At 38.2% G+C, this 27,330-nt stretch overlaps 1 protein-coding gene across 3 annotated transcripts in view; it reads left to right on the forward strand.

The window, feature by feature from the left end:
- Positions 1-225: 225 nt before the first annotated feature.
- The window catches only part of TERF1 (telomeric repeat binding factor 1), a 37,162-nt gene continuing 10,057 nt past the window's right edge, over positions 226-27,330 (forward strand). The window contains exons 1-8 of one of the 3 annotated variants that reach the window (XM_025477995.3): positions 226-583; positions 6,518-6,613; positions 10,632-10,753; positions 12,176-12,262; positions 15,703-15,852; positions 16,935-17,044; positions 19,847-19,900; positions 21,600-21,691. In XM_025477995.3, coding sequence (XP_025333780.1) covers positions 277-583; positions 6,518-6,613; positions 10,632-10,753; positions 12,176-12,262; positions 15,703-15,852; positions 16,935-17,044; positions 19,847-19,900; positions 21,600-21,691 — 1,018 coding nt within the window. In that variant the 5' untranslated portion in view covers positions 226-276. The remainder of the gene's footprint in view (positions 584-6,517; positions 6,614-10,631; positions 10,754-12,175; positions 12,263-15,702; positions 15,853-16,934; positions 17,045-19,846; positions 19,901-21,599; positions 21,692-27,330) is intronic. The other 2 variants (XM_025477997.3, XM_049103691.1) reach the window with 2 other exon arrangements.

Raw genomic sequence — 27,330 nt, forward strand, 5'->3', positions numbered from 1 at the left:
TTGAACTAACCGTGTTGCCATTCCCGTCCCCCCGCGTTTTACAGGAGCGCGAGGCGGCCCCTCCCTCCCCGGGGTAGCGGCCGCCCGTTTACCAACAAGAACCCGCCCCAGCGTGGCGGGGAATTCAACATCCAGGGGCGGGAGCAAGGCTCGGCCAATCAGAAGCAAGGCTCGAGTCGCTCGCCCATCCGAGCAGCGTGATTGGTGGTTCCTCACCGGCGGAAGAGACCTTCGCGGGCACCGTGCGGAGGGGCCGGGCCCGCGCGAGCGACCAACATGGCGGAAAGCGCTCCCTCGGCGGCCCCGAGCCCGCGGGGCTGTGCGGACGGGGAGGACGCGGCGCCCCCAGAAGAGGCGACGGCAGAAACGCCGAGAGATGACCAGGAGCAGTTTGAGTGCCAGGAGCTGCTCGAATACCAGGTGCAGGTGGGGGACCCTGAGGAAGAAGAGGACGCGGGCGCGGTGGCCGAGGCCGAGGCGGTAGCTGCCGGCTGGATGCTCGACTTCCTCTGCCTGTCGCTCTGCCGGGCCTTCCGCGACGGCCGCTCCGAGGACTTCCACCGGGCCCGCGACAGCGCCGAGGGTGAGTGCTGGGCGCGCCGGGCTTGCGGCGCTGCGGCCCCGGCGGGGGCGGGGGCGGGGGCGGGGGCCGACCCGCGGGACCGAGGCTCCGAGGCTCCGGGTTAAATGAACGTTGTTGGTTCCAATCGCGCATCCGCCTGATTTCAGCCTCTCAGGTTTTCTCATTCTAATTTTTTTCTCTTCAGTAAAAAGAGTAAGACTCCCGTTTGGAATTGATAACAGGATTTGGTGAGTGAAAATGTGTGAAATCGGGCAGCCCGGGTGGCTCAGCGGTTCAGCGCCGCCTTCGGTCCAGGGCGTGATCCTGGGGACCCGGGGTCGAGTCCCACGTCGGGCTCCCTGCATGGAGCCTGCTTCTCCCTCGGCCTGTGCCTCTGCCTCCCTCTCTGTCTCTCTCTCTCTTTTATTTATAAACAAATAAAATCTTAAAAAAAAATGTGTGAAATTGCCGCATCTTTTTTCTTTTCTGGCGTTGTATTTTTTTTTTTTTCAACTCAGGTATTTCTGGGATGGCATGCATGCATGCATGTATTTTTTTTTTTAAGATTTTATTCATTTATTCATGAGAGACACATATAGAGAGGCAGAGACACAGGCTGAGGGAGAGTCAGGCGCCATGCGGGGAGCCCGACGTGGGACTCTATCCCGGGACTCCAGGATCACGCCCTGGGCTGAAGGCAGGCACCAAACCGATGGGCCTCCAAGGGACCCAAGAATCGGGGTTTTCTATTAATTTGTGACGTTTTTAGATCTCCTTTGGCATGCCTGCACAGTCTCAGCTGCGGGATAAAAGTAACTGTCAGTGACATTTCCTACCTAAGACACCACAGTCTGTAACTGAGACAAAGATACAGACCCCTTAGAGAAAGAGGGACTTGGCCTGGCTTTTTCAATGATGACAGAAAAATGCTCTATTTAATATAAAATTAAATACTTCAGAAAACTATATTGACACATTTCATCTTCATAGTAAGCCCATTCCTTAGGTAAGTGATCTTAGTTTACAGAGTGGGCTAATCTAGCGGCCTCAAGTATTGGTAGATGAAAAGGATTGTGACCACGTCTGTGCCTTATCTTCCAGCTCAAGAACCGGCCCTCCACCTGTATCAGATACCACAGATGCCGTGGTTAATTAATATTTATGAAAACGTTAAATCCCGATATGAGTTCATTATGTAGATTACCTCATCTTCCTTTGGGGGATGGAGAGGGGACATTTGGCTGGCTCTTTGGCTCCAGTCACAAAATTCCTCACCAACAGGTTAAGACTGTATTTCTGGGGGAGGTTGAAAGGACAGTTAGATTTGGTGTTAAGCCCCAGATTGGGGACTCAGCCTGAAAGACCATTTTGGGCCAGTGGTTTTAACAGTCGTTGCATATGTATTTCTATACATATCTAGGCACAGGTTAGTATATGCTCATATATTTCTTTGTTCTGTTAGATGAAAGGGCACAGAAGCAATGGAACCCTACGTAGCAACCTAGCACTCCAGTCTTGGTCTCTAATACCATTCCTTAATAAAGGGAACAATAGCTCTTTGGAAAAATGGCTTGATTCTTGGACAGGAAATATGCAAGATGAACCTGGAGCATCTTGTGCCAGAAAGTAAGGGAGTACTTAAAAACCAAACCCCCAAACAGAAAAACTCACAATGGTGGCAACACAAAGGGACACAGAAGCAACTGCAGAGCTTGCAATGGCCAGAGCAACTCAAGCAAGAAAATAGTTTGGATTAGAGTCCAAAGGTAAAATAATTATGAGTCCATACATATTGATGTAAATAAAGATGGAAAAAATAAATGGCAGGAAAAAACAATCTCATGCAGAAGAATCCCCGGTAATTTATGTAGCTGCTATATCCTCAAGGAGGTGAAGTATAACACCCCACTCCTTCACCTTAAGGAGGTGAGGTATAACACTCCACTCCTTCACAAGGAGGTGAAGTATAACACCCCACTCCTTAAGTGTACTGTGCATGGTGACTATTCTGAAGACTACAGTATGGAATTGGAGGGAGGAAAACTTTACATTCAAGAAATTTAGCAAGCACTACTTCATGCCTATGTAATCAAGGTCAACAAGAACAGTGACATTTGGTAGTATCTATACTTGATATGATGTGTTGAAATGGAACTCTGATATTCTCAAAACCCATTAACCCCAGTCAAATTGTAAGGAAAACAGCAGACAAATCCCAATACAAACTGCCAAGGTCATCAAAACCAAGGAAAGTCAGAAACTTTCATAGCCAAGAGACACCTAAAGAAACATGATAAGTAAATGTAATGTGTCCTGGGTGGGATTTGCAAGCAGAAAAAGGAAGTTAAGTAAAAACTAAGGAAAACTAAGAACTTTAAACATTATTAATGTTGGCTCATTAATGTAATATATACCATACTAATAGGGGGAACTGGGTGGAGGGTATATAGGACTAATATCTTCATAGTAATTCTGTTAATTTACAGAATTACCTTTCTGAAAAATAAAGACTCCTTTTGAGGTTCTAGATCAAGCCCCAAAGAATAATCTAGGTTACCTCTATTATTTTAAGGTTAAGGGCACAGAAACCCAGAGAAGAGTAAACTGTTTTTTTATTTTTTAAAGATTTTATTTATTTATTCATGAGAGACAGAGAGGCAGAGACACAGGCAGAGGAAGAAGCAGGCTCCATGCAGGGAGCCCAAAATGGGATGATCCCGGGTCTCCAGGATCGCACCCTGGGCTGAAGGCAGCACTAAACTGCTGAGCCACCCGGGCTGCCCTAGCTCTTTCATTCTGACTCAGAATTGTTCTCACGCATCTCCCTTACCTCAGATAATGCCTTTTCTAGACTGTATTCCTAACCTCTCTTTCTCCATGGGAAGCAGTGTAAAGCTAGTGATTAAGAGTGTGGGCCCCAGAATAAATGGTCTGAGTATGATTCCTGGCTCTGCTACTTTCTAGCTGTAAGGCCTGAAGCACGTTACTAACTTCTTGGTACCTCGATTTCCTCATCTGTAAAATGGTGATGTAGTATCTATCTCACAGAGCTGTTTCTCAGGTATAGAGCAAAGTTTCTCAGCCTCAGCACTACTGACATTTGAACCATGTAATTCTTCTGTGAATGCATGGTGGGGGCAGGGGTTGTGTAGGCATGAAGGTGGAGGTTCTCCTGTACATTGTAGAATGTTTGGCAGCATCCCTGACCTCAATTACTAAATGCTAGGGGCACACCCCTTCTACTCATGATGATCAGAATTGTCTTCAGCACTGCCATATGTCCCTAGGGGACAAATTCATCCCTAGTTGAAAACCACTGGTGTAAAGTGCTTAGAATAGTGCCTTGTATTATCAGTGCTTAAATACAGTTGCTATTAAAGCTAGTCATTTGATGTCCCTAATGTGTTTTTTGTCATCAGTGTTTTGTTACAGGTGAGGAAAAAGCAGGGCAGTGCTATGTAGGGTATTTGTAGTTATTGCATAGTGGACTAAATTGAACATAGAGTGAAGTGAAGATGGAGGCCTGACTTTCTTCTCTAGGATGGCGCAGGTCCTTTTGTTTTGCTTCTATACCATACTTAACCTTGGTGGCATTAAAATTTTAAATAATAACTGACATAAATTTTGAGTTATGTCTTCTCAAACTAAAACCTTCCTGAGGGGCAGGGGCTGGCTGTCTTATTAGTCCCTGACATTGGGTAGCAGTAGATGTTTAGTAAGTATTGAATGAATTGTTTAAATTTTATATAACTTTTCTATTCTCTCTGAATCCTGTTTAAATTGTGGCTATATTTCGTCTGAATAATCTCTAGAATAACATAAGATTATGCTAGTTTAGAATTGAGGAAATACATACAAAAAATATTTATTTCCTTGGTAGCTGCAGGATGACTGCTTTTGGTTTTGCTAGTTGATTTAATGTTTGTAATACATACCAACCAAGCCCTGGGTGAAGTATAACAGTCATACCTTCAGGTCTTTAAACATGATTTCCTCAGAGAAGCTTTCCAACTTCTCCAGCTAGCTACTAAAACACGCTCTAAAGGTTTGTTACATGCATCACAGCATTCTGTAGTTTTTCAGTTTTCTCCATGTTTTTTTACTGTTTAATCATTTGTCTTTTGTTAACTACATAGTAATAATAAACACACTGAGGCCTACGATTATGGCTTATGCACCATTATACTCATAATATCTGGGCGGGCATTCAAATATTTGGGAAATTAATATTAATAAATTTGTTTTTATACATCTGCAGTTTTTCTTCTTTGAAGTTAGGGTTGTGGAGAAACAGGTTCTGACTGAGAAGTAAACTTTTTTTGCTGAAATTGTATCCTGAAAGTTTTAAATCAGTAGCAGAAGGGGAAGATATAGGTAGTTGGTAAACTGGGGCCTAAGGTTGCCATCCCTTTTCCATGTCTGGCTCCATGACTTCCTGTCCCAAATCAAGTTACAATAGGAAAGGGAACCATTCTCTTTTATTTTGCTTGGTAATGATCTAGACAGGAGACAGAGAAGGGGATGACCACAAGTCCCAAGAATGAGGAGCATGAGCCCATTCATTGTACTGTCTACATCTGAGGTACTGTCCCTAACACCTTTATCAAAGCATAAAAGACCTCTACAGGGACTTGATTTGCTTCCAGGATTTTTCCAGAGCTTTTCTGTCCAACTGTCACAAATGAACAAAACCATGCTCTCAGTAGCCTCTTCAAATTTCCAGAACAAGTGTTGTTACATTAGAGCTGAGCAGCAGCTTTTGAACATTCCTCTTAGATGAACTGCACATGATTTTCTCCACATACTCTGAGGAACTCCACCTGAGGTGGTTTTAGCCTGGGAATTAGAACATGGAGCACCTTTTTCAGCCAACACAAACTCTTCCACCAGCCAGCATGGCAGATCTGACATGCCCACTGACAGCTGCTACCAGAGCCTCTGCTTGGCAGAGCAACCAGCAGAGATGGCTGCCCTGAGGGAGGCCTTGCCTCCCTGGGCCCATAGGGTGCTCAGCGTCACACCTGTCAGGGACAGCAGGACCAGCTTGACTGGCCTCATACCTCCAACTGGTGCTTACACTGCAGCCCTCCAGGAGCTTCCAGGTCAGGCCTGTGGTATGCTGGAGTTGCCTGTTGGGGCAGAGGCTTTATTTCAGTGTGCCCACATTGAGAAAAGCCAACGTGTTTGTCAGATTGGGCTGTGAGCCCACTTGATCCTCAGAGCTCACAGGAAAGGCACGGGGCCTAGTATCTAGCCCCACCCCCCACCCCCAACACCACCGGGCCATCCCTGTTGCGGCCATCTTGCCCCAATAAATATATTTTTAAGATCTTTGTCAACTTAACAGACTCACTTAACTGGAACCTTGACCAAAATATAAAATATTCCTATAGTATTAGAGGTTTTAAGACATAAGCTTCCAGCTAATGATTTGACACGTTTTATAGTTTGAATCTATACTAACAAATCGCCCCTTTTGTTAGTATAGAGTGCTACCTGTGGAAGTACTATTAAATGTTATCTGCATATGAAAATCTGTTTTTATTTTGCAAGACGTGTTCATTGCTATTTTTCTCATTTAAAAAAAAAATTGCCCGTAAATAAAAGCATACAGCTCTCAGTTTGTGACAGTTTTTTCTTGTTTTGTAACCTATTAACCAACCACACAGAGGCACTGCTGGGTCAAGTTTGGCTTTTTAAAAAAAAATGTTTTGGGATCCCTGGGTGGTGCAGTGGTTGGGTGCCGGCCTTTGGCCCAGGGCGCGATCCTGGAGACCCAGGATCGAATCCCACATCGGGCTTCCGGTGCATGGAGCCTGCTTCTCCCTCTGCCTGTGTCTCTGCCTCTCTCTCTCTCTCTCTCTCTCTCTCTCTCTCTCTGACTATCATAAATAAATAAAGAAAAAAAATATTTTATAAAAATGTTTTAATAAAATTCATGTTTTTCTTCTTCAGCTATTATTCACGGACTGTCCAGTCTAACAGCTTATCAACTGAGAACTATATACATATGTCAATTTTTGACAAGAATCGCTGCAGGAAAATCCCTCGGTAAATATGTTTTTATCTTACTTTGGAAATATTTCAATCTATGTCTAAAGGTAAAATGATGAGAAGAAACAGATGGGAGTTATTACTTGTTTTTGAGAGTTGGCACAATGTATTTGGCATGTACATCTACAGAAGCATATCTAAAGCAAAGTAAAAGAAATATAGTTCTAATCCTTTTGGAGCACTGGTTGTCAAATTTAGTTTTTTTCAGGATTATTAGAGAACTCGTTCAAAACACACACACACAAACACAGAATTCCCCATCATGAATTCCTGATGTAATAGGTTGGATGAGAAGGGCCCTGGAATTTATATTTCTAGTAACTTCCCCAGTGATTCTAACACTGTTACTGAGGAGCCACACTTCATGAACAGTCTTGGAGAGTTTCAAATTTGACTATGGTAACTTGGTGGTGACTCTTTTACTATCATATATATATTTTTTTACTAGCAACTATGATAATTGACACCTCTTATTTGAACTGGATTTCAGCCCTTCTTTAGATAGGCAAATATGATTTGTAGGTATAATATCCCTCCTTTATCGCCACAGGTTGTTTTAGATTGTAACAGGCAAGACTGCTTCAGTTTATTTATTTATTTAGCAGGTTTTATTTATTTATGACAGACACAGAGAGAGAGAGGCAGAGACACAGGCAGAGGGAGAAGCAGGCTCCATGCAGGTAGCCCGACGTGGGACTCGATCCCAGGCCTCCAGGATCACACCCCAGGCTGCAGGTGGCGCTAAACCACTGCGCCACCAGGGCTGCCCAAGACTGCTTCAGTTTATTAGAAATGGCTGATACTTACAACATGGTCATTTTTTTTTAAGATTTTATTTATTTATTCATGAGAGAGAGACAGACAGACAGACATAGGCAGAGGGAGAAGCAGGCTCCACGCAGGGAGCCCGACATGGGACTCGATCCCAGGTCTCTAGGATTAGGCCTTGGGCTGAAGATGATGGTAAACCGCTGAGCCACCTGGGCTGCCCCACAACATGGTCATTTCAAGGACCTTTTGTCGCAAATAATTACATATTTATGTTGGCTTTTACAATTTATGAAATGCTTTCCCAACAGTACCAGGTGGTAGGTGGTACTTAACATGAGCTGCTTACTTATAATCCTGTTGTGTTACATAAAATCCCAATATGTTAGTACCACTCTCATGGCCCTCACTATCTAGTTCTGGCTTACATAGTATGCTCCATTTTAGTAGTGAAGCTGGGCCTGTAAGTGAATAGGATTAGAAGCAGAGTAAATGTTAGGGAGACAGAATTATAGGTAGTCTGGGCCTGTAGCTAAAGAAGAAAACCGTCTTAATGTAGACATAATTGTAGAATTCTTGACCATGTAGACAATAAGCTAGTGTGGTTGTTAACAGTTGTTTTGTAAATTAAATATGACAACATATTCTGAAATGCCAACTTTGTTTCATATATTAGCAATTGTTCAGTGAATCTTACTTTTTTCCCCTACAACCTGTCCCCGAACCTGTCCCCCAACCTGTCCTTTCTTTTTTTTTTAAAATTTATGATAGTCACACAGAGAAAGAGAGAGAGAGAGAGGCAGAGACACAGGCAAAGGGAGAAGCAGGCTCCATGCACCGGGAGCCCGACGTGGGATTTGATCCCCGGTCTCCAGGATTCCGCCCTGGGCCAAAGGCAGGCACCAAACCGCTGTGCCACCCAGGGATCCCTCAACCTGTCCTTTCTTTCTGTAAAGAAATGCAAATTTTTGTGTGTGACCCCATTGATCTTGAAATTCACCAGGATCCCCTTTTAGGTATATCTTAGACATAATAGACCCATGTCAATTATCAAGAATCAATATAGCTCAGCATAATGGACTCAAGTGAGGCAGCTAAATTTTATTTTAATTTGCATGTTGGATTTTCAGTTATGCGTAACTCTTGCTTTTTTTTTTTTTAATAAAGTGGTTGCTCAATAGCAGCACTGCCTAGTAGAAATATGTGAGCTATATATATAATTTAAAAGAAATAGGTAGAATTAATTTTAGCAGTATCTTACTTATCCCAATATTTCTAAACTATATATCAACATAAAATCAGTATAAAACGTGTTAATGAAAAAAAAAACGTGTTAATGAGATATTTTACCCCTTTTTTTGCAGAGTCTTTGAAATCTCAGATATATTTTATACTTTTTTTTTTTTTTAAGATTTTCTTTATTTGCCAGAGAGAGAGGAGTACAAGCAGGGGGAGTGGCAGGCAAAGGGAGAAGCAGACTCTGCTGAGCAAGGAGCCTGATATAGGACTCGATCTGAGGACTGTGGGAGACTTCCTTCCTTTCCACTTCAGCTTTCTGCAGTGCTCCAGAATTCAGCAAGAGTCCTGAGGCAAAAACCAACCATGTGTTTTCAGTTCTCCTAATTTCTAGTCCACCAAGCTAGCCCCAAGGAAACCACTAAAAGCCTTTGTTTACCTTACCCCAGTAAAATCTCCCTGCCTGGAATACACTGAATTCTCATCCTTATAAGCAAACAAAGCCAGGGAAGAAAAGCTACAAATCATCCACTCACCTCACCCCTGGAAATGTAGTTCATCTAGTTCTCTTGCTTCCACCACTATCCCATGTCTTTAGCAATATGATTTTGCAACTTACCCTACTTTGTTCTACATGTAATGAGAGTGTTGGCCTACTGCAGTGTCCTACATTCTACCTGAAAGTGAAAGTCTACTAAAAACATTCTAAAGGTCTAACATAGACACATTGGTTTTCTATATCTCACATTTATAAGAGGGCAACAGATTAATGAGATGGGTTAGATAATGTCCAAAAAGAATAGGAAATGCAAATATTTAAATGAGGTTTTAAAAGAAAAACCAATGTGAAATGAAGAAGGATTAGGCAATCTGCCTTTGCATTTTCATATTTCATGCTTTCCAGCATGTACTCTAGACTTACCAGGCATCCTGTTATTCCTGAAACACAGGAATAACTTGTTTCTGAGACACAGTTGTGGTTTTTAAGGGTTCTGGTGTCCACTTCTGCTACTTGCTAGCTATGTGACCTAAGACTCAGGTCCTACTTTATAAGACAAGGTTGATAATGTTATATATTATATACTCTTTTAAAGAAATCGTGTGGATAATGGAGCTACTGCACCTTAGGCACTTAGTTTAGTGCCTAACATACCTTAATATGTGTTGACTATGAGTGTGAATATCTTTTGTCCTCCTCTACTTTATGTTCTGTTGCTGCCTTCCTGAAATGTTCTCCTTCCCCTCCTTATCCTCTTCACTTAGTTATCTCCTATTTATCCTAAATGTCCCAATTTGGATGGTTTCTCTTTCATAAAGGATTCTTTTTTTTCTTTTTTTTTTTTTTTTTTTCATAAAGGATTCTTTCCGGTATCCTTTCATAGAGCTAATCTTCTATTTCTCAGATACACTAGATCCTCCTAGAGAGTTTTTGGAAAATACAAATACATGGGGCTCTACCTTGTACTAATTAAATCAATCTCTAAAGGACGGGTCTAGGCATCTGTATTTTTCTAAAAGCTCCTCAGATGATTTCGAGGCATAGGTAGGATTGAGAACACCAGCATAATAAATTTGGTAAAGTACCAATCACATTGATTTGTCTTTTTTCATAGCTGGCATATGAATTTCATAAGGGCAGGAACTGTCTTTTTCTTCCTGGTCATATCCTAAATATCTGACACAGGGCCTGAAATATAGAGAGACTTTGTATATGAATTAATATATTTTTATGTTTAAAATATTGGAGAAACAATTAGGAGAAGACAATAGGAAATAAAGTAGAAATTGTTGAAGCTACTAACATTGAAATTGCTTGCTCCTTCTAATTTTTCAAAGAAGGAAAAGGAAATTAACTTGAAAAATCACTTGGCTGACCTGTTGGATACAGTAATAGTGCCTGGTACATAGTATATACTCAGTAAATATTTAAAGAAATTAATTCATAAAAAACTGACAAAGTAAGGTTTTACTTAGCTTCCTAAGTTACTTATCTTTGTTCTGGTTTTAAAAGATGCACAATTTGAAACTGATGAACAAATTACACCCTTGGAATCAGCCCTGATGATTTGGGCTTCAATGGAAACAGAACATGACAAGCTTCATGAAGAAATACAGAATTTAATTAAAATTCAGGTATGTATGTGTACTGCATTATTATTATTTTGCTAGAAAATAAACATATTACATCTAAAGAAACTAAGGGCCACTTAATAGAAGTTGGGCGGTAAATTCAAAGTAAAACTTAATATAATCATTCTCTTTAGTAAATTGATCTTTGGTTTATAGTCTTGATGCATGCTCTAATAACTAGGACTTAATGTTTGCTACTTAAGTATGTATTGCCCCCACGTAAGAAAATATACTGCATTGACTTAAAGATCACAAAGCAACTTTCAAAAACCAGTGCTTTGTGCTCTCCCAATTTCTATTCAAGATTACAAATATGAAAAAAATAAGTATTCAGTAAGAAATCAGTGGATTTTTGTAAATAAGATAATGTAAAATTTTAATCTTGTAGAGGAAATTTAAGGAGTAACCTATTAAAGAGTGAGAAGCTTAAAAAGTCATCCAAAGATAAAATAGCAGGGAAAGTATATTTTGCTAATGGGCAGAGCAAATACTAAGGATTGTTCTAGTTAAATAAATTTGTCTTCATTTTTAGAAAATTATTTTATCGTTGGGTAGAAGAGAAAATCCAGGTGATGTCCCACCTTCCCAAAAATTAATTATTGTTAGTATGGTGACTGTCCAGTAGAATTAAACTGGAGGAGAATGGGCAGAAATATGACTGCTACTTTTAAGAATTTCAGCCTGGGACAGAGAGTTTTGTTATGTCTGTTTTGGGGGTTTCTAGAGAAGGAGACCATCATTAATATACTAAGATAAAGTTGAGTAGGTTACTGTAAATACATAGCAAACATGTAATACATTACTATTTGTCAGGTAGTATTCTAAGCACTTTTCATGTAGAACTTCAATTCTTATAGCAGCCCTACAAGTAGGTGCTTATATCTCCACCATTTGACATACAAAAAACAGGCACAGGAGGTTAAATAGCTTGTCAAAGTTTACAGACCTACCCAGATGGTAATGATTGGTCCCTATTTTACCACAGTATCAGGCCAGTTTATCAAATGATCATTCAGAATCATCTGGCTTCCTAGGTTTCTATTAGAGATTTTTCAGGGATCCTAACTAGCTAATTTTAAATATCCTCCTGTCATGAACACCATCAACCTCCTCCCTCATTTTCCTTTTGCTAAAATTAATATTTAGGTGGGTCTTAAATGTACATAATGTAGCTCCTAATTTGTTTATTAATGTCTGCTTTTAATTGGCCTAAATTCAAAAGATCTAGAAAGCTGGGCATTTACTAGCAAATAAAATATGCAAGGGGCCAATGAAAAATGTTTACATCTTTTTCAAACCACAGTTTTCATCTTTGAAAAGATAGTGAAGTAGTTTAGACGTAACAAGACTTACTTCAATATTAAACAGCAACTTTACATTTTTAAAAAATAATCTAAGATGTGTATTTGTCATCCTGTCTTTTAGGCTATAGCTGTTTGTATGGAAAATGGCAATTTTAAAGAAGCAGAAGAAGTCTTTGAAAGAATATTTGATGACCCGAATTCTTATGAGGTAGTTGTTTAAATTAGAATTTTTAGAACTGCGTCTATGGAAGTAAATGAAAGAATACTAGAGGAAGAAAGGGATGCTTTATCTTTTAAACAGTATAGAGCAGTGCTGTCCAATAGAAATATAATTGCAAGTCATATGTGTTTTAGTAGCCATAGTAAGTCAAAAAACCTAGTGAAATGGATTTTAATATTTCATTTAGCCCAAAATACATCCAAAAACATTACTTTTAATGTTTAAGCAACATAAAAAAGTATTAGTGGAATATTTTTTTTTTTTTTTTTTTTTTTTTTTTTATTAGTGGAATATTTTACACTTTGTTTTTTGTACTGAGTCTTTGAAATCTGGTGTGTATTTATACTTCTATCTAAATTCAGGTCTCGCATTTCAAGGGGTCAGTAACTACTTATGGCTAATGGCTACTATATTGGGCAGCACAAGTAGAGAAAAAAAAGCATTTTTTAAAAGATTTTGTTTATATATTTATTTGAGATGGAGGGAGAAAGAGAGAGTGCCAGCATGTGCATGAGCAGGGGAGAGGGGCAGAAGCAGACTTCTCAGTGAGCAGGGAGTCTGATGGACCCTGGGATCATGGCCTTAGCTGAAGGCAGCTGCTTACCCTATTGAACTACCCAAGTACCCCCAGAAAAAAAGCATTATAATTAGCTTATTTCTAGAGGTTTCTTATGTGATCATTAGTAATTTTTGTGTATATGTGTAATGTTAAGGTCAATTGAACTTAGTTTTTAAATATTAAAAACAAAGCATTGTTGGAATAAAACTTAAAGAAATGATAGTTTTATACATTTTTTTAAAAGATTTTATTTATTTATTCATGAGAGACACAGAGAGAGAGAAAAAAAGAGAAAGGGGGGCAGAGACACAGGCAGAAGGAGAAGCAGGCTCCATGCAGGGAGCCTGACGTGGGACTCAGTCCCGGGTCTCCAGGATCAGGCCCCGGCCGAAGGCAGGCACCAAACCGCTGAGCCACCCAGGGATCCCCAGTTTTATACATTTTTTAGTGAACTTTTTATTGAACAGCAGCATACCTTTAGTAGCATACATGTAATATAGTGTATAAAGAGATGTGTTTTCACAAAAGAAACATGCTTTTGTGATGACCCCCTAGATCAAGAAAAAGAACATTGCCAGCACCCTCCGGTCACTATCCCTCCCACCTTCCTAAGGATAACCACTATCCTGACTTACAACATCCAAGTTTAGTTTTACTTGTTTCCGAAGTTTATGTAATGCAATCATATAGCAAGTTTATGTAAGATTGATCCATGGAGTTGCTTGTAACAATAGTTCATTTATTCTCAATGTTCCATTGTTGGAATATGCAACTTCTCCATTCTGCTGTTGAGCAACATTTATTTCCGGGTTTTGGCTATTAACATTCTTTTACATATTCTTTGTAGAATACATATGTGTTTCTATTGGTTATATACTTAGGAATAGAATTGATGGGTTATCAGATATGTACATACTCGGTTTTAGTAGATATTGCCAAACAGTGTTCCAAAGTGGTTCTGTCCATTCCTTCAGTAGTGTGGAAGAGTTGTACTTGCTTCACAGACCTTCTCTGTAGTTTTCCTTTTAGTGATTCTGGCAAATATGTGGTAGTATCACATTGGGTTTTAGTTTCTCTTTCTTTGACTAGTGAAATTGAGCACCTTTTTCTGTGCTTGTAGAGAGTTGGGGGCTGGTCACCTTAATCTGTTGAGGGACTATGCTGAGTCAAGAGTTGGTTGAAGTTTTATTAAGGCTCGGTCTGTCTCTAATTTGCCCCTGTTCCTAGGGTATAACCCTCCAGAGATTTCAGCTGAGAGCCTGATCTGTTTATTGGGTTCCTTGCCTCTACTTTTTTGCCTTAGCACTGTTAGGCTACTGCAAACCCCACTCTGTACCTCACAGAAGAGGAAACCTTACAGCCAGTAAGCATAAGAGGAAATGTTTAACCTCACTAGTGTGAGTAATCCGGGCAATCCCATGTGATATATTGAAATAGTATGTCTATACCTCAGACTGACAATGATTAAAATATCTTAGAATACTAACAGTTGGCTCAAAGAGTGGGGAAATGTTAAGGCTGCCATACCTTCTTAGTGCTATAAATTAGTACTTAAACTTTGGAGAGCATTTTAGCAAAATCTGTAAGTATGTATTCCAGCAATTCTACTTCTAGATAAATACCCTGAAGTAATTGTTTTTATTCTTGCTGCCCATTTTAAAAGCCATGAACGGGTTTTTTGGTTTGTTTTTTCAAGATTGATTTACTTATTTTAGAGCCCAAATGAGGGGAAAGACAGAGGGAGAGAATCTTAAGCAGACTCCCACTGAGCGTAGAGCCCAACTCAGGGCTTGATCGCAGAACCCTGAGATCATGACCTAAGCCAAAATCAGGAGTTAGCCATTCAACCAACTGAGCCATCCAGGCTTCCCTAAAAGCCATGAAGTTTTATTTATAAAAAACAAAAAGGGCAGCCTGGGTGGCTCAGCAGTTTAGTGCCACCTTCGGTCCAGGGCATGATCCTGAGGACCCAGGATTGAGTCCCACGTCAGGCTCCCTGCATGGAGCCTGCTTCTCCCTCTGCCTGTGTCTCTGCCTGTGTCTCTCTCTGTCTCTCATGAATAAATAAATAAATGAAATCTTAAAAAAAAAAAAAAAAAAAAAAAAAAGACAGTTTGCCCTGTTAAGACAATTGATCTGAATAGAGCCTAAGTAGATTTTTTTTAAGGATCTGTAGCTTTTATTGTATAACCAGCCTTGAAAGAACAAGTCCAAGAGAAACTTGTACTGTCCACAAGAAGACCTGTAGAAAAATGTTCAACAGTATTGCAGTAATAGAAAATAGCTTTTAAAATCTTTCAAAAGGCTGGAAGAATGGATGAATAAGTGGTATTTTTGATCAGTGGAATATTGTTTTATAGTGAAAGTAATTAGTTCTATAAAAATCAAATCAACATGGATAAATGTCACAGAGTGAGCAAACATAGGAAGTTTCAGAAAAATATGCATATGCTAAATAGTACCATATATTTAAAGGTACATTCATACTTAGTGCAAGTTACAGGAATGTATGGATATGATAAATTCTAAATTCAAGATAATGGCCACCTTGAGGAGAGGAGAAGCTGGAGGTGCAATCATTATGGTAGTAAACAATGTCTTCAGTTGTACAGATGAGATTTTCTTAAACTTGGCAGTGGACATTCAGGTTCATCATTTTTTAATCCTTTTGTATGTGTGTGAAATGCAAAGTAGGTTTTTTTTTAAAGTAAGAAAAAATATATTGGTGAGCCGTTTAAAATAGGAGAATTTATTTTAAAAAAATCTCCTGTGTCTCTGAGTTTATAATGTGATTTTTTTAATTAAATAAGACAAAATTTCTATCTTATTTGTGATTTATGTGTTAATACATTTTTCCTGTTGTCTTTAGCCTTTAAAAAGGAAATTGCTTGTGATAATCTCTCAGAAAGACACATTTCACTCCATTTTTCAACACTTCACCTACAACCACATGATGGAGAAAATTAAGAGTTATGTGGATTATGTGATAAACGAAAAATCATCAGCCTTTCTTATGAAGGTATGCATGTTTCAGACTCTAACAGTAGAGTAAGGAGAAATTGTTATTATAAAGGGGAATACTTGAAATAGAAATCCTTAAAAGTAATCAGAATTTTATTTAGTGATTTTGTAGAAGAATGGCAAAATGTTATAATTAGTAACATTTATTAGTGATCTTTGCAGTGTTTTTAAACTTTATGAAATAAGAGTTGGGGAAATTTTTCAGAATTAAAGTTGAGGGGAGAACAGATTAAAGAAATTTTTAGCATGTTTTTGGAAAAAGTAAAATTGGGCTGAAGAAGGACCTTTTAAAAAGATTTTTTTTTTTTTAAGATTTATTTATTCATGAGAGACAGAGACACAGGCAGTGGGAGAAGCAGGCTCTTTGCGAGGAGCCTGATGTGGGACTCCATGAGTCCCGGATCCCAGGATCACGCCCTGAGCCAGAGGCAGACACTCAACAGCTGAGCCACTCAGGTGTCCCTAAAAAGATTTTTTAATAATATTTTATTCTCAGTCTTGGCCTCAAAAAATTTTAACTTAATGTTATAATGGAGTACTGATTAAGGGAGTGTAGTAGATACCTAGAATTTTTTAAAAATTTTTATTTAATTTTTAAGATTTTGCTTGTTTATTTAAGGGGGTACAGGGGGAGTGAGAGAATCCAAGAAGACTCCATGATCAGCGTGGGGCCCATTCTGGGGCTTGATCCCACAACCCTGAGATCATGACCTGAGCTGAAATCAAGAGGCAGATGCTTAACCAACTGAGCCACAAAGGTGCCCCAATCTGGAATTTTTATTGTTTTTTTTTTTTTTTTAAAGTAACCTTTTATCTTAAAATTGCCTAGCAAGCACTGTGTGTATCAAATACATATACAAGGAAAGATTTTCTCTATAAGGCTTGTAGACCAAGCAGGTAACTAAAGCAGCTGCTGTTGATGTCATAGTTACTGGAGAGAACACAATGCAGTCTTTTTATTGACCTGTGAACAGATATATTGGTTATGACTATCAAAATATTAGAAAGCTTTATTTTTAATACTATTTGTTCAAAATGACCTAATGGATTCCTTCCTCCTCCACAACTCCATTTTTTAAGGCAGCAGCAAAAGTAGTGGAAAGTAAAAGGTCAAGAACAACTTCTCAAGATAAACCTAATGGTAACAATATTGAAATGGAAACTGAAGCTAATTTGAATGTAGGAAAAAGGTTTGTAAATTCATTATTTTCAATCTCATGGATGCATCTTTATGTGAACATGTTGCTAGTGAGACATTTTTAACAATTTTTATAGAGGGCATGTTTGATTATTAACATTTGGATATTTGGAATACTGTACAATTACTTCATGGTTTATGTAAATTGTTATATGTGCTAAGCAAAATAGTGGTTTAAATAGTGTACATTCTCAGGCAGCATGTGCTCTGAAACTGTTAAGTTTGAAAACTTGAATCTCATCTGTGCCCCTTAGTTCTCAGATCTCACATCCCCCATCATGGGCCCCAGGATACTGAGGAATGTGTTTTAAGACATTGTTCTTACATCTTTTTTTTTTTTTAAAGATTTTATTTATTTATTCATGAGAGACACAGAGAGATAGAGAGGAAGAGACACAGGCAGAGGGAGAAGCAGGTTCCATGCAGGGAGCCTGACGTGGGACTCGATCCTGGGTCTCCATGACCAGGCCATAGGCTGAAGGCTGCGCTAAACCGCTGAGCCACCCAGGCTGCCCTCTTCTTACATCTTTAACAGTAGCCTAACCACTTGGTCTGGTGCTCAGCTGAAGAAATTGTGATTTGCTTCAATGCCGAAGGGAAATGGGCTATGTCAGTCCTACACATAGACCCCTTATCCATGGGGGTATGTTCCAAGACCCCTAGTCTGGGCCCGAAACCTCTGAAAGTACCAGACCTATATATATATATTCTGTTTTTAACTATCTATACATACCTCTGATAAAGTTTAATTTATAAATTAGATACACTAAGAGATTAACAACAACAGTAGAATTCTAACAGGATAATGTAATAAGAGCTATGTGAATGTGGTCTTTCAGAATATCTGAGTTCTGAGACAGCGTGACAATGTGAGCTGATAAAATACTTTGTGTGGTAAGATGAAGTGAGAGTAATGATGTAGGCATTATGACATAGTGTTAGGCTGATAAGATTCTTTGGAGGATGATCTTCCAGATGCAGTCAGCCATGGGTAACAGAAACTGTGGAAAGTAAAGCTGCAAATAAGTGGTGGACTACTGTAGTAAGAGACAAGTTCAGTCTCCAAAATTATTTCTTTAGGGATTTTCAGGGGTGATTTTTACCTTTCATTTGGGCTTTAGAAGCTAACCTTATTGAAGAAGATAAACTCTACCATTTTAAAGTTTTTTTCTTGAACCTATGGTCCATTGCCTCTATTCTTCTACCCTTAACTCAAGGCCAGACCTCAGATCCTTATGATTTCTGGATGGATGGATTTGGCAGTGGATTTCTTGGTCCCATGACTTTATTGCTGCAGGTTGCTCATCTTAACTACTTACTTCGAGGTGGGGATTGGAGTTCAAGTCGGATATATAGTCATTATATCTAAACAGAACTCTTGATGTTCTCATCTGTCTCTGTACCCTGACTCTCCTTACATGTCCAGTTAACTCCCTACGTGTTATGACTTCCATCTCCATGCTTCTTTAATATATTCTTCTTATCACTTGTGTCCTAGGTTATTACTTAGCTTTGTACCATGCAAATCCATCTTTGACATGACTTCTAGAGCCAGCATCCCATAAGAATAAATCTGTTTAAGTCACTTTCCAGCTTAATCTCTTTTGGCTTTGTTTCGTGCTAGATGAGAGTTGGAAGTTTATCGGCATGGCTTACAAAGCCAAACTTAGCCCCCCCCCCTTTTGTTTTTTATATACAACCTTATCCCTAAGCATTAGCCTTTCTCTACCTACCTAAATGGTACTTTCTAGCAACACAGAACTTCATCCCAATCCTCAAATACTATAAGCTCTTTCGTGCCTGTCTCGTGCTTCAATTTTGAATTCTCTTCTTTCTGTTGTCTCCAAAGCAGGCCCTTACTTGCCATTCAGGGTCAAGCTGAAAGAATTTGCAATGCACTAGACATAGGGAATAAAACTGAAACTAGAGACAAAATAAAGATCAAGAACCAAGCAGATATCAAGGCCATCCTGGAGGCAGATAGAATCAGGACAAGTTAAGCATCAAAATCACCAGTCTCAGGATAAAAATCAGGACAGAAATGAACAAGGATAGAATCAGAAGTGTGATTGCAAAATTAAATAATAGGAAAGATGAAACCGTCATGTTATCAGTGATAGATAAAATAAAAACTTTGCCCTGATAAAGTGTATAAGCTATTTTGTGACAAAATGAATTATAGACATGAAACAGGAACAGCAGAAGGCATTACATAACTTGTTAAAATATATAGACTTAAATGCTGAAGAAGTTGAGATGGACAGCTTCCAAGAGGAGTGAGCATTGGGCAGACACTTGAAAGATACTTTTGATTTTTACAGTTGGATGGAAGAGGAAATGTCTTTTTAGGACAGTAGAATTGTTCCATTGAAGGCCCAAAGGTGTAAATGGTCACGCTGTGTTTGTGGAGGCTAAATTTAACTTCAGCAAAGGGGGAAGGGACTTGGTAAAAAAGTTCATTTGGAGCCTGGTGGGGAGGGCAAGAAATTAAACTTGAATCCATGGAAATAAAGATCTATGGAAGAGTTTTTGAAAGAGCCATATGAATGCTTGATTATAACATTAACTCTGCTTAATTTATGTTTGTGAAGGCTTGATTTAATATATGGTAAGCACATCTGGGCAAAAATTATCCATGTTGTAATTCTCTGTATGTTCTAATATTATCAGAGTTTCTTTCCAAAGATATTTTGTATAAATTGAAATAGGACTTGATTATATAGTAGGTACTAACTTTGTGCAAAGTTTCTTTTGCTTACATTCTTACATATTTTTTCTTCTTTTGAAATATTAGTGACAAACAGCCTGCAGGAACTGAATTCTCAAGGAATACAGTATCCTTATTGAGGTGAAGTAAATTGACCTATTTCTTATCTATCTTTTAAAATCTTTGAAACACTTCATACAGACTTAGATATGTTATAATAACTGTCATATAAATACTATGATTTAGAGAATATCGTAGGTGACTGCTTATCTCAACAGGTATTCAAGACCTTGACATGTCTTGAAATTCCAAACCATAGAGATCTGCCTCTGGGATCCTGGGTTGTTACACATTGTTTCCACAAGGCCATTACTAGCATACACATATAGGGAGTCCTTGAACTTAAAGCCAATATTTAATAAATTCTAATTCTGTCCTAGAAACAAGGATATGTTGCTGGGGGTGGGGGACAGTTACATTTCTGATGAATATCCCAAGTTCTTTTTTTTTTTTTTTTTAAGATTTTATTTATTTATTCATGAGAGACACAGAGAGAGAGAGGCAGGCTCTATGCAGGGAGCCTGATGTGGGACTCGATCCAGGGTATCTAAGATCATGCCGTGGGCTGAAGGCAATACTAAACCGCTGGGCCACCGGAGTTGCCCAATATCCCAAGTTCTATTTTATGAAATTACTTGAAAAACTATGTTTAATCTACATTTTAGTTACAGACATGTAACATGTTCAGAGAATAGAAAGTCTGCATGAATGATTTCAGAGATAGAGCAGCTGAGATGCTGAACAGGAACAGTGATGCGAGGTTTTGGTTTGGTGTGGGGGAGGTCAGTGGAACTGAGGAATTGAGAGGTCAGGATTGTATATGGGTTATCCATGAGAACACTGAAGTAACATGATAAAACCATCCTTGGGGGGTAGAGAAAGATCTTTGAATGATGGGAAGTGCTTGCAAGGTTAGTGAATGATTCTGAAGAGTGGTAGATGGAGATACACATCAGTGGCATAAATCCTCAAGGGCTAAAATTTCTGTGGAACCAGGACCCTAAAAGTGGTATTCGTTAGGAAATGAGAAGTATAGAGACCCACCTCTGGGACTCAGTTCATAAGAAGGTAGAAGATTAAACCTGTCTACTTGAGTAGGCCACAAAGAAAAATATTCTCCCTAAGGGAGAGCTAGATTTTGGGGCAAAAGAAGTAGGGGAGCTGGTGAAGAGGTTGAGAATGACATTAGAGCACAGGGAGAACGGGAACAGATTAGCAGGTTGCATGTGTACTTAGGTAAAAATAGAGGTTTTAGGTGGTGGTAAAATCATTTCCTAAGCTTAGGTAAACTACATTTTTCATCTAGACTAGCTCCTTTATAAAAATTGAAATAATACCAACTTTGCAGTGTTGTCAAAATTTTGCTACACCCTGTATTTCCAAACAGCCTTCATTTCAAAAAAGCTCTTTTTGGAAGCTATAAAAATAATCATTATGTGTAAAGGAATTTTGGAATTCCTATTTTGGTAATTAAAAGCCACAAGAGAGATGAAAGTTAATAGCTGATAGTCTGAGGACTTTTTTTTCCTTCACCTATATAATTAGGAGGTCAAAAGAATCTTGATTTCTAAGTAGATGAGATAGGGAAATTAAGTGATAGGAAGAGAGGAAGTCGGACAACAAAAATCTTAAAGAGGCCGTGGTTAAGAGGAGACACTCAGCAAGGAAACAACCTGAAGTAGGAGAAGGTCTATAACAGATTAAGACAAATCATCTATCTTTTTTTCATAGCTATTCTACTTTTTATGGAACCAATCCCATGCTTTTATGTTTAATTTAGGTCTCACAAGAATCTCTTTCTATATAAGTCAAAACATGGAAGCCAACAACAGGATTTTAATAGGAAAGAAGAAAGAGTGGAAACTCTTCAAAGTGAGTACTCTTACTTCAATTTTAGAAGTGGAGAATTAATGTGTCCCTGAAATTGATCCAGCCCCTGACCTCCCCATCATAATACCCAGACACTTCAGAAAACTGAAGCACAAAGGATTAAATGCCATACCTCCATAGAGTTAACTTAGAAAGTTAGTACTTAATTTAGAAAATTAGCTATTCTGATTGCCTAGCTTGGAGTACTTTTGCTATGTTGGCACACTGCTTTTCTACTTTAGCTTTTATTCAGCAACTTGAAATAGTTACTTATCTGAAACATGGAAGTTGTTACTATGGTAGTTATGTTCTATAAAGTCACCGCAACTAGTAAATACTAAACCTTAGGGGAATTACAGGGTTAGATTCCTTTGAGCGTCTTGTCACCAGCTTTGTCAACTGATAAATATAAATGTATAGTCTTGCTCAGAATGTTTACATGTTTCGGTTTAAAGACACTTTTTAATATATAATGCTGATTTGACAGCCGGTAGCACTGTGACTTGTGCCTGGGTAAAGCTTAGCTAACACATTTTTTCTGTTGGGAACATTCAAGTCTTCTTGCACTTAGGAACACTAGACAACACTTCCACAATACATTTGGGGGCCATTCTAAACAGCAAAATTACCCCCCAAACACAAAATGTAGTATAAAATAGACACTAAAAAAGACATTTATAATAGAGCTAAAACAGAAAGGCAGAGAGTTATCTTGTTTATTAACCTTTGCTGGGAACACACACATCAGGTGAGATGAATTTTTTGGTCTATGAATGTCCACCAGTGTCCACTGTGTATTGACTTTTGAGTTACAAATTATTAGGGATGTAAATTCACAAATACAGGATACATGAATAATGAGGATTGACTGTGGAATCTAGCTACTCTCTTCCTTGCATTTAGAATTTATTCTTTTTTTTTTTTAATATTTTATTTATTTATTCACGAGAGACACAGATTGAGAGAGAGAGAGAGGCAGAGACACAGGCAGAGGGAGAAGCAGGCTCCATGCATGGAGCCCGATGTCGGACTAGATCCCGGGACTCCAGGATCACACCTGGACCAAAGGCAGGCGCCAAACCGCTGAGCCACCCAGGGATCCTCAGAATTTATTCTTATAAAAGGGATCACTGTATTTAAAAAACAACATTAAGCACCCCCCCAAAAATCTTAAAAGCAGTCCTAATTATTTTAAATTAAAATTTGATTATAAGTTTCTCATTGATATTTATTCATTCAGCAAATGTTTATTGAACCTCACTACATTCTAGGTAATGAATGAAAATGAATACAATCATTTTTAAACTATTGATCCACACTTAGCAACTTATTGGTCAGTATGAAAATAATAGATGTACCAACTTGATGCCAGGGACATAGTAGAGCTACAGTAAGTATTAATTGACTAAATTAGTTCATAACTGATGGCTGACGACAGGACTAGTCTTAACTAATATTTGTAAGTTATACCTCTAAAACATTTACATCCATAGATCTTATCATCCTCATCTTAAAGATGGTAAAGTTAAACTCAAAGAAATAATTCATGTTGTTACTCCAAAATTGTTCTGCATCTCTTACTGCAAAATGGCTAAGAATCATAATTCTAAACTAAAATAATTTGGGGATTCAGGGCTTTTAATTTCATAATACAAAATTCAAAGAAATGGAAACTTATACTACTTTTTTAGATTCTAAGTAGTTGATTAGTAGTTAAACTCAACTGTAATCCCATTGCAGTGGTTTGACACTGGCTATGGATATTGAGCCTAGAAGATTTTGAGTTGTAGTACATTTCTTAACTTTTTGTTAGATGTTAGTAATATATACATACATATTTTTTTTTAATTCCACTTTGCTTAAAGGGTACACAGTACCCTTTCTTCATAATTAATGGATTTCGTTTTATTTATGCTAAACAGTTTTTTCAAATTTTTTTTAAAATACCCTTTACAAAAAAATTTTTTTCAGATTTGTAATATTGTCATGTACTTTTAAAAAATCGAGTGATTCAGAAAACTTGAAAGAAAATTACCTAAATTCTTTCTGTGCAGAAAAAACTTAGCATCCAGCGAAACAGTATGTAAATTCATTTAATCCTCAAAAATCTTAAAAGTGCCTTTTTTTTTTAATAATCCCATTCTATACATGGGGAAGCCACTACAAAAAGAGATTAAGTAAAATCTACTTGATCTCAGAAATAGTGAACAGAACTAGAATCACAGGCAGGGAGCTCCCATGCAGGGAGCCTGATGGTGGGACTCGATCCTAGAACTCCAGGATCATACCCTAAACCAAAGGCAGACACTCATGCTGAGCCACCCAGGTGTCCCTAGTGAGTTCTTTGCCCAAAGTGGGGCTTGAACTCACAACCCCAAGATTAAGAGGTTCATGCTCTGCCGACTGAGTCTGCCAGGCAAAATTAGACCTTCTGCCTGCAGAGCCCATGCTTTTAATTGCTGGGCTAGACTACATCAGTAGAAAAATAGTCAAATAAAAATTTAGAAAAATGTGATTAGTTTGCATGTTAACTTTATTTATTTTTTTACATGTTAACTTTAAAACACATTTACATTTTGAACTTTATGTAAATGCTGTTTCATAAGAAGTCTATCATAATCTATATGATTCCTCCAAAATGAAGAATAAAGAATATGAAATGCTTCAAGAGATTGGCTAGGCTTGCCTCTGTAATCATAAATTTAAATTTTAGACTGTTGATTATCTAAAAAGGGCAATATTAGCAAAAAAACAAAACAGCCCTCTCCTACCAATTCCCAATTTTTCTTAGTTTTATTTTATATGATAAAAATTTGTTGAATTCTCTTTACTAGTCATAATTCCCAAAATAATTTAATCTGTATTTAAATTGATTTCATGCTAGTTACTAACCTTTGATCATCATGTCCCCATTCCTTACCTCTTGTTTGGCTAGATTTTGTTTTTAAAGATAGATAGATGATAGATAGATAGATAGATAGATAGATAGATAGATAGATAGATTATTGATTGATTGATTGGTAGACATAGGCAGAGTCACAGGAGGAGGGAGAAGCAGGCTCCATGCTGGGAGCCCGACGCAGGACTTGATCCCGGGACTCCAGGATCGCGCCCTGGGCCAAGGCAGGCGCTAAACCGCTGAGCCACCCAGGGATCCACTGGCTAGGTTTTTTAAAAAGATGGGATTATAGGTTCTATAATTTCTAAATTCCTATATTGCTGGGAAGATCTATTATTTGGAGGGAGTTGAGAAAGAGAATTTATTGGCTCCTATTTAGAAGTTCAGAGGTACATTACCTTCAAGTGTGGCTGGATCCAGCAATTCAGTCATTCACCTCAGTTCCTGCTTCCTCTATCTCTCTCAGTAGTTGATTAGACCTGCTTCCTCTATCTCTCTCAGTTCTACTTTCCTCTGTGATGGCTTCCCCTCTAGGCAGACTCTTCAGGTGGCAACCCCTGACAGATCCATACTCTTATCATCACTAAGGTGGAAGATGCTCCTTTCTTTTTTTTATTGAAGTATAGTTGACATACAATGTTACATTAGTTTTGTGTGTACAGCATAGTGATTGGACAACTATATATTATGCTGTGTTTACCCCAAGGGTAGCTAACCATCTGTCCCCATACAAGATTATTACAATGCCATTGACATATGGAACTATGCTGTACCTTAAGTGTATACTGTTTTTTGCTAAAGAAATTTGGCTAAATATAATATTCTTTGGAAATATTTTTCTTACAACTTTGCAGATACTGATCCATTATATTTTGACTTTATGAGTGCTGCTGTGGACAAGTCTGATGTCAGCCTTTCTTCCCCTTTATATATGAGTTGCCTTTTATTCATAGATTCCCAGGTCTTTTTTAATATGTGCATTTAATGCTATAAACTCCCCTTTAATTACTGCTTTAGTTCCATCCCAAAGATTTTGAGATGTTGTTTTTTCATTTAGCTCAAAATATTTTTTCATTTCCCTTAAGACTTTTTTTTCTTTGACTTACAGGATACTTAGAAGCTGTTTGTTTAATTTTGAAATATTTAAGGGTATTCCAGATATCTTTCTATTATTGCTTTCCAATTTAATTCTGTTTGGAAGAGAATATACTTTGTAGGATTTTTTTTCTTTCCTTTTTTTAAGATTTTTATTTACTTGAGAGAGAGAAATAGAGACAGCACGAATGGGGGGGGGGGGGGAGGAATGGGAGGAGAAGGAGAAGCTGAGCCAGGAGCCCAACATGGGGCTCAATCCCAGGACCCTGGGATCATGACCTAAGTCGAAGGCAAACACTTAACTGACTGAGCCATCAGGTGCCCTGGATTTCTTTCTTTTTTTAAATTTAAGATTTGTTTTATAGTACATGATATGGTCTATCTTGGTGAGTGTTGATATGCACTTGAGAAAAATGTGAATTCTGTTATAAATATGAGGTCAGGTTGATTCATAGTGCTGTTCAGATTTTGTGTATGCTTGCTTATTTTTGCCTACTTGTTTCAGCAATTACTGAGAGACAGTATTGAAGCCTCCAACTGTAATTATGAATTTCATTGGTAATTATTAATCTCTGCTAATTTATTAATTTCCTTTTTTGCTATTTTAGTCCTCTAGCACCTGCTTAAACAGTTTGCAGTATGAACATCTCTGTTCATAATTAGTGTGGTTTCCATTTTCCTGACTAGAGTCTGATCAGCATGTATGGTCTGTTCCTGCAACAATACCATATTGTCTCAATTACTGTAGTTTCATTATAACTCAGTATGCGATAGGGAAATCCCCTTCATCTTACTGTTCTTCAGGAATATCTTGACTATTCTTGGTATTTTGATCTTCCATGTTGTCAGGAAAAAACCGAACTTCATAGAAGATCGCAAGCAGAAAAACTGCTACCACTCTGTAGGTGCCAAAAGTAGGCAATACGACTTAATGAGTCAGAGCAAAACAGTAGCATGGCATCAGAATAGTTGTGCTGGTTTCTTTATCCTGAGTCCCATAGGCAATACAGTGGCCCCAGATAGATGCTGTACAGGCAGATAGGTTGTACTATATCTTAGAAATTTGGTGTTAAGGGCCTACCACTTTTTGAGTAAGCAGCAAAACAGGAGAGCAAACTAGCCAGTCTGCTCCCTGAGAGAGTAGTTACATGGTGGTCAGGCTATGGTTCCTTTGACCTACTTAGGTGCCTATTTGACTATAAAACTGCTTAGTATCAGGAAACAAATAAGCCTTGTACATTCAGCAAAAACTGCAGGGATGCTCAGGGCCAGTGGTGGACTACTCACAACACATATAATTTTAGAATAATGTTAAGTTCTACCAAAAAACTCTGTTGAAATTTTGATTTGAAACTGTGTTGTAATAATATACTTTTCAGAAAGAATGGACACAGTTATTATATATTAGTGTTAATTATAGGCTTTAATTATATTAAGTCTTCTATGCATGAACAGAAGTATATTTCTCTATTTAAATTGTCTTATATGAAAAAAATAAATAAATTGTCTTATATGTATTTTCTTATAATGTGTAGTATATATACACATACACATAGTAAAGCTTTAAAATTTACTAGATATACACATCTTTACCACTTTTACATGATTTATCTCTAAGAATATATTTTTTGTTAGTATTGTAAATACT

Source organism: Canis lupus, chromosome 29 (genome assembly GCF_003254725.2).
Source record: "Canis lupus dingo isolate Sandy chromosome 29, ASM325472v2, whole genome shotgun sequence".
NCBI lineage: Eukaryota > Metazoa > Chordata > Mammalia > Carnivora > Canidae > Canis > Canis lupus.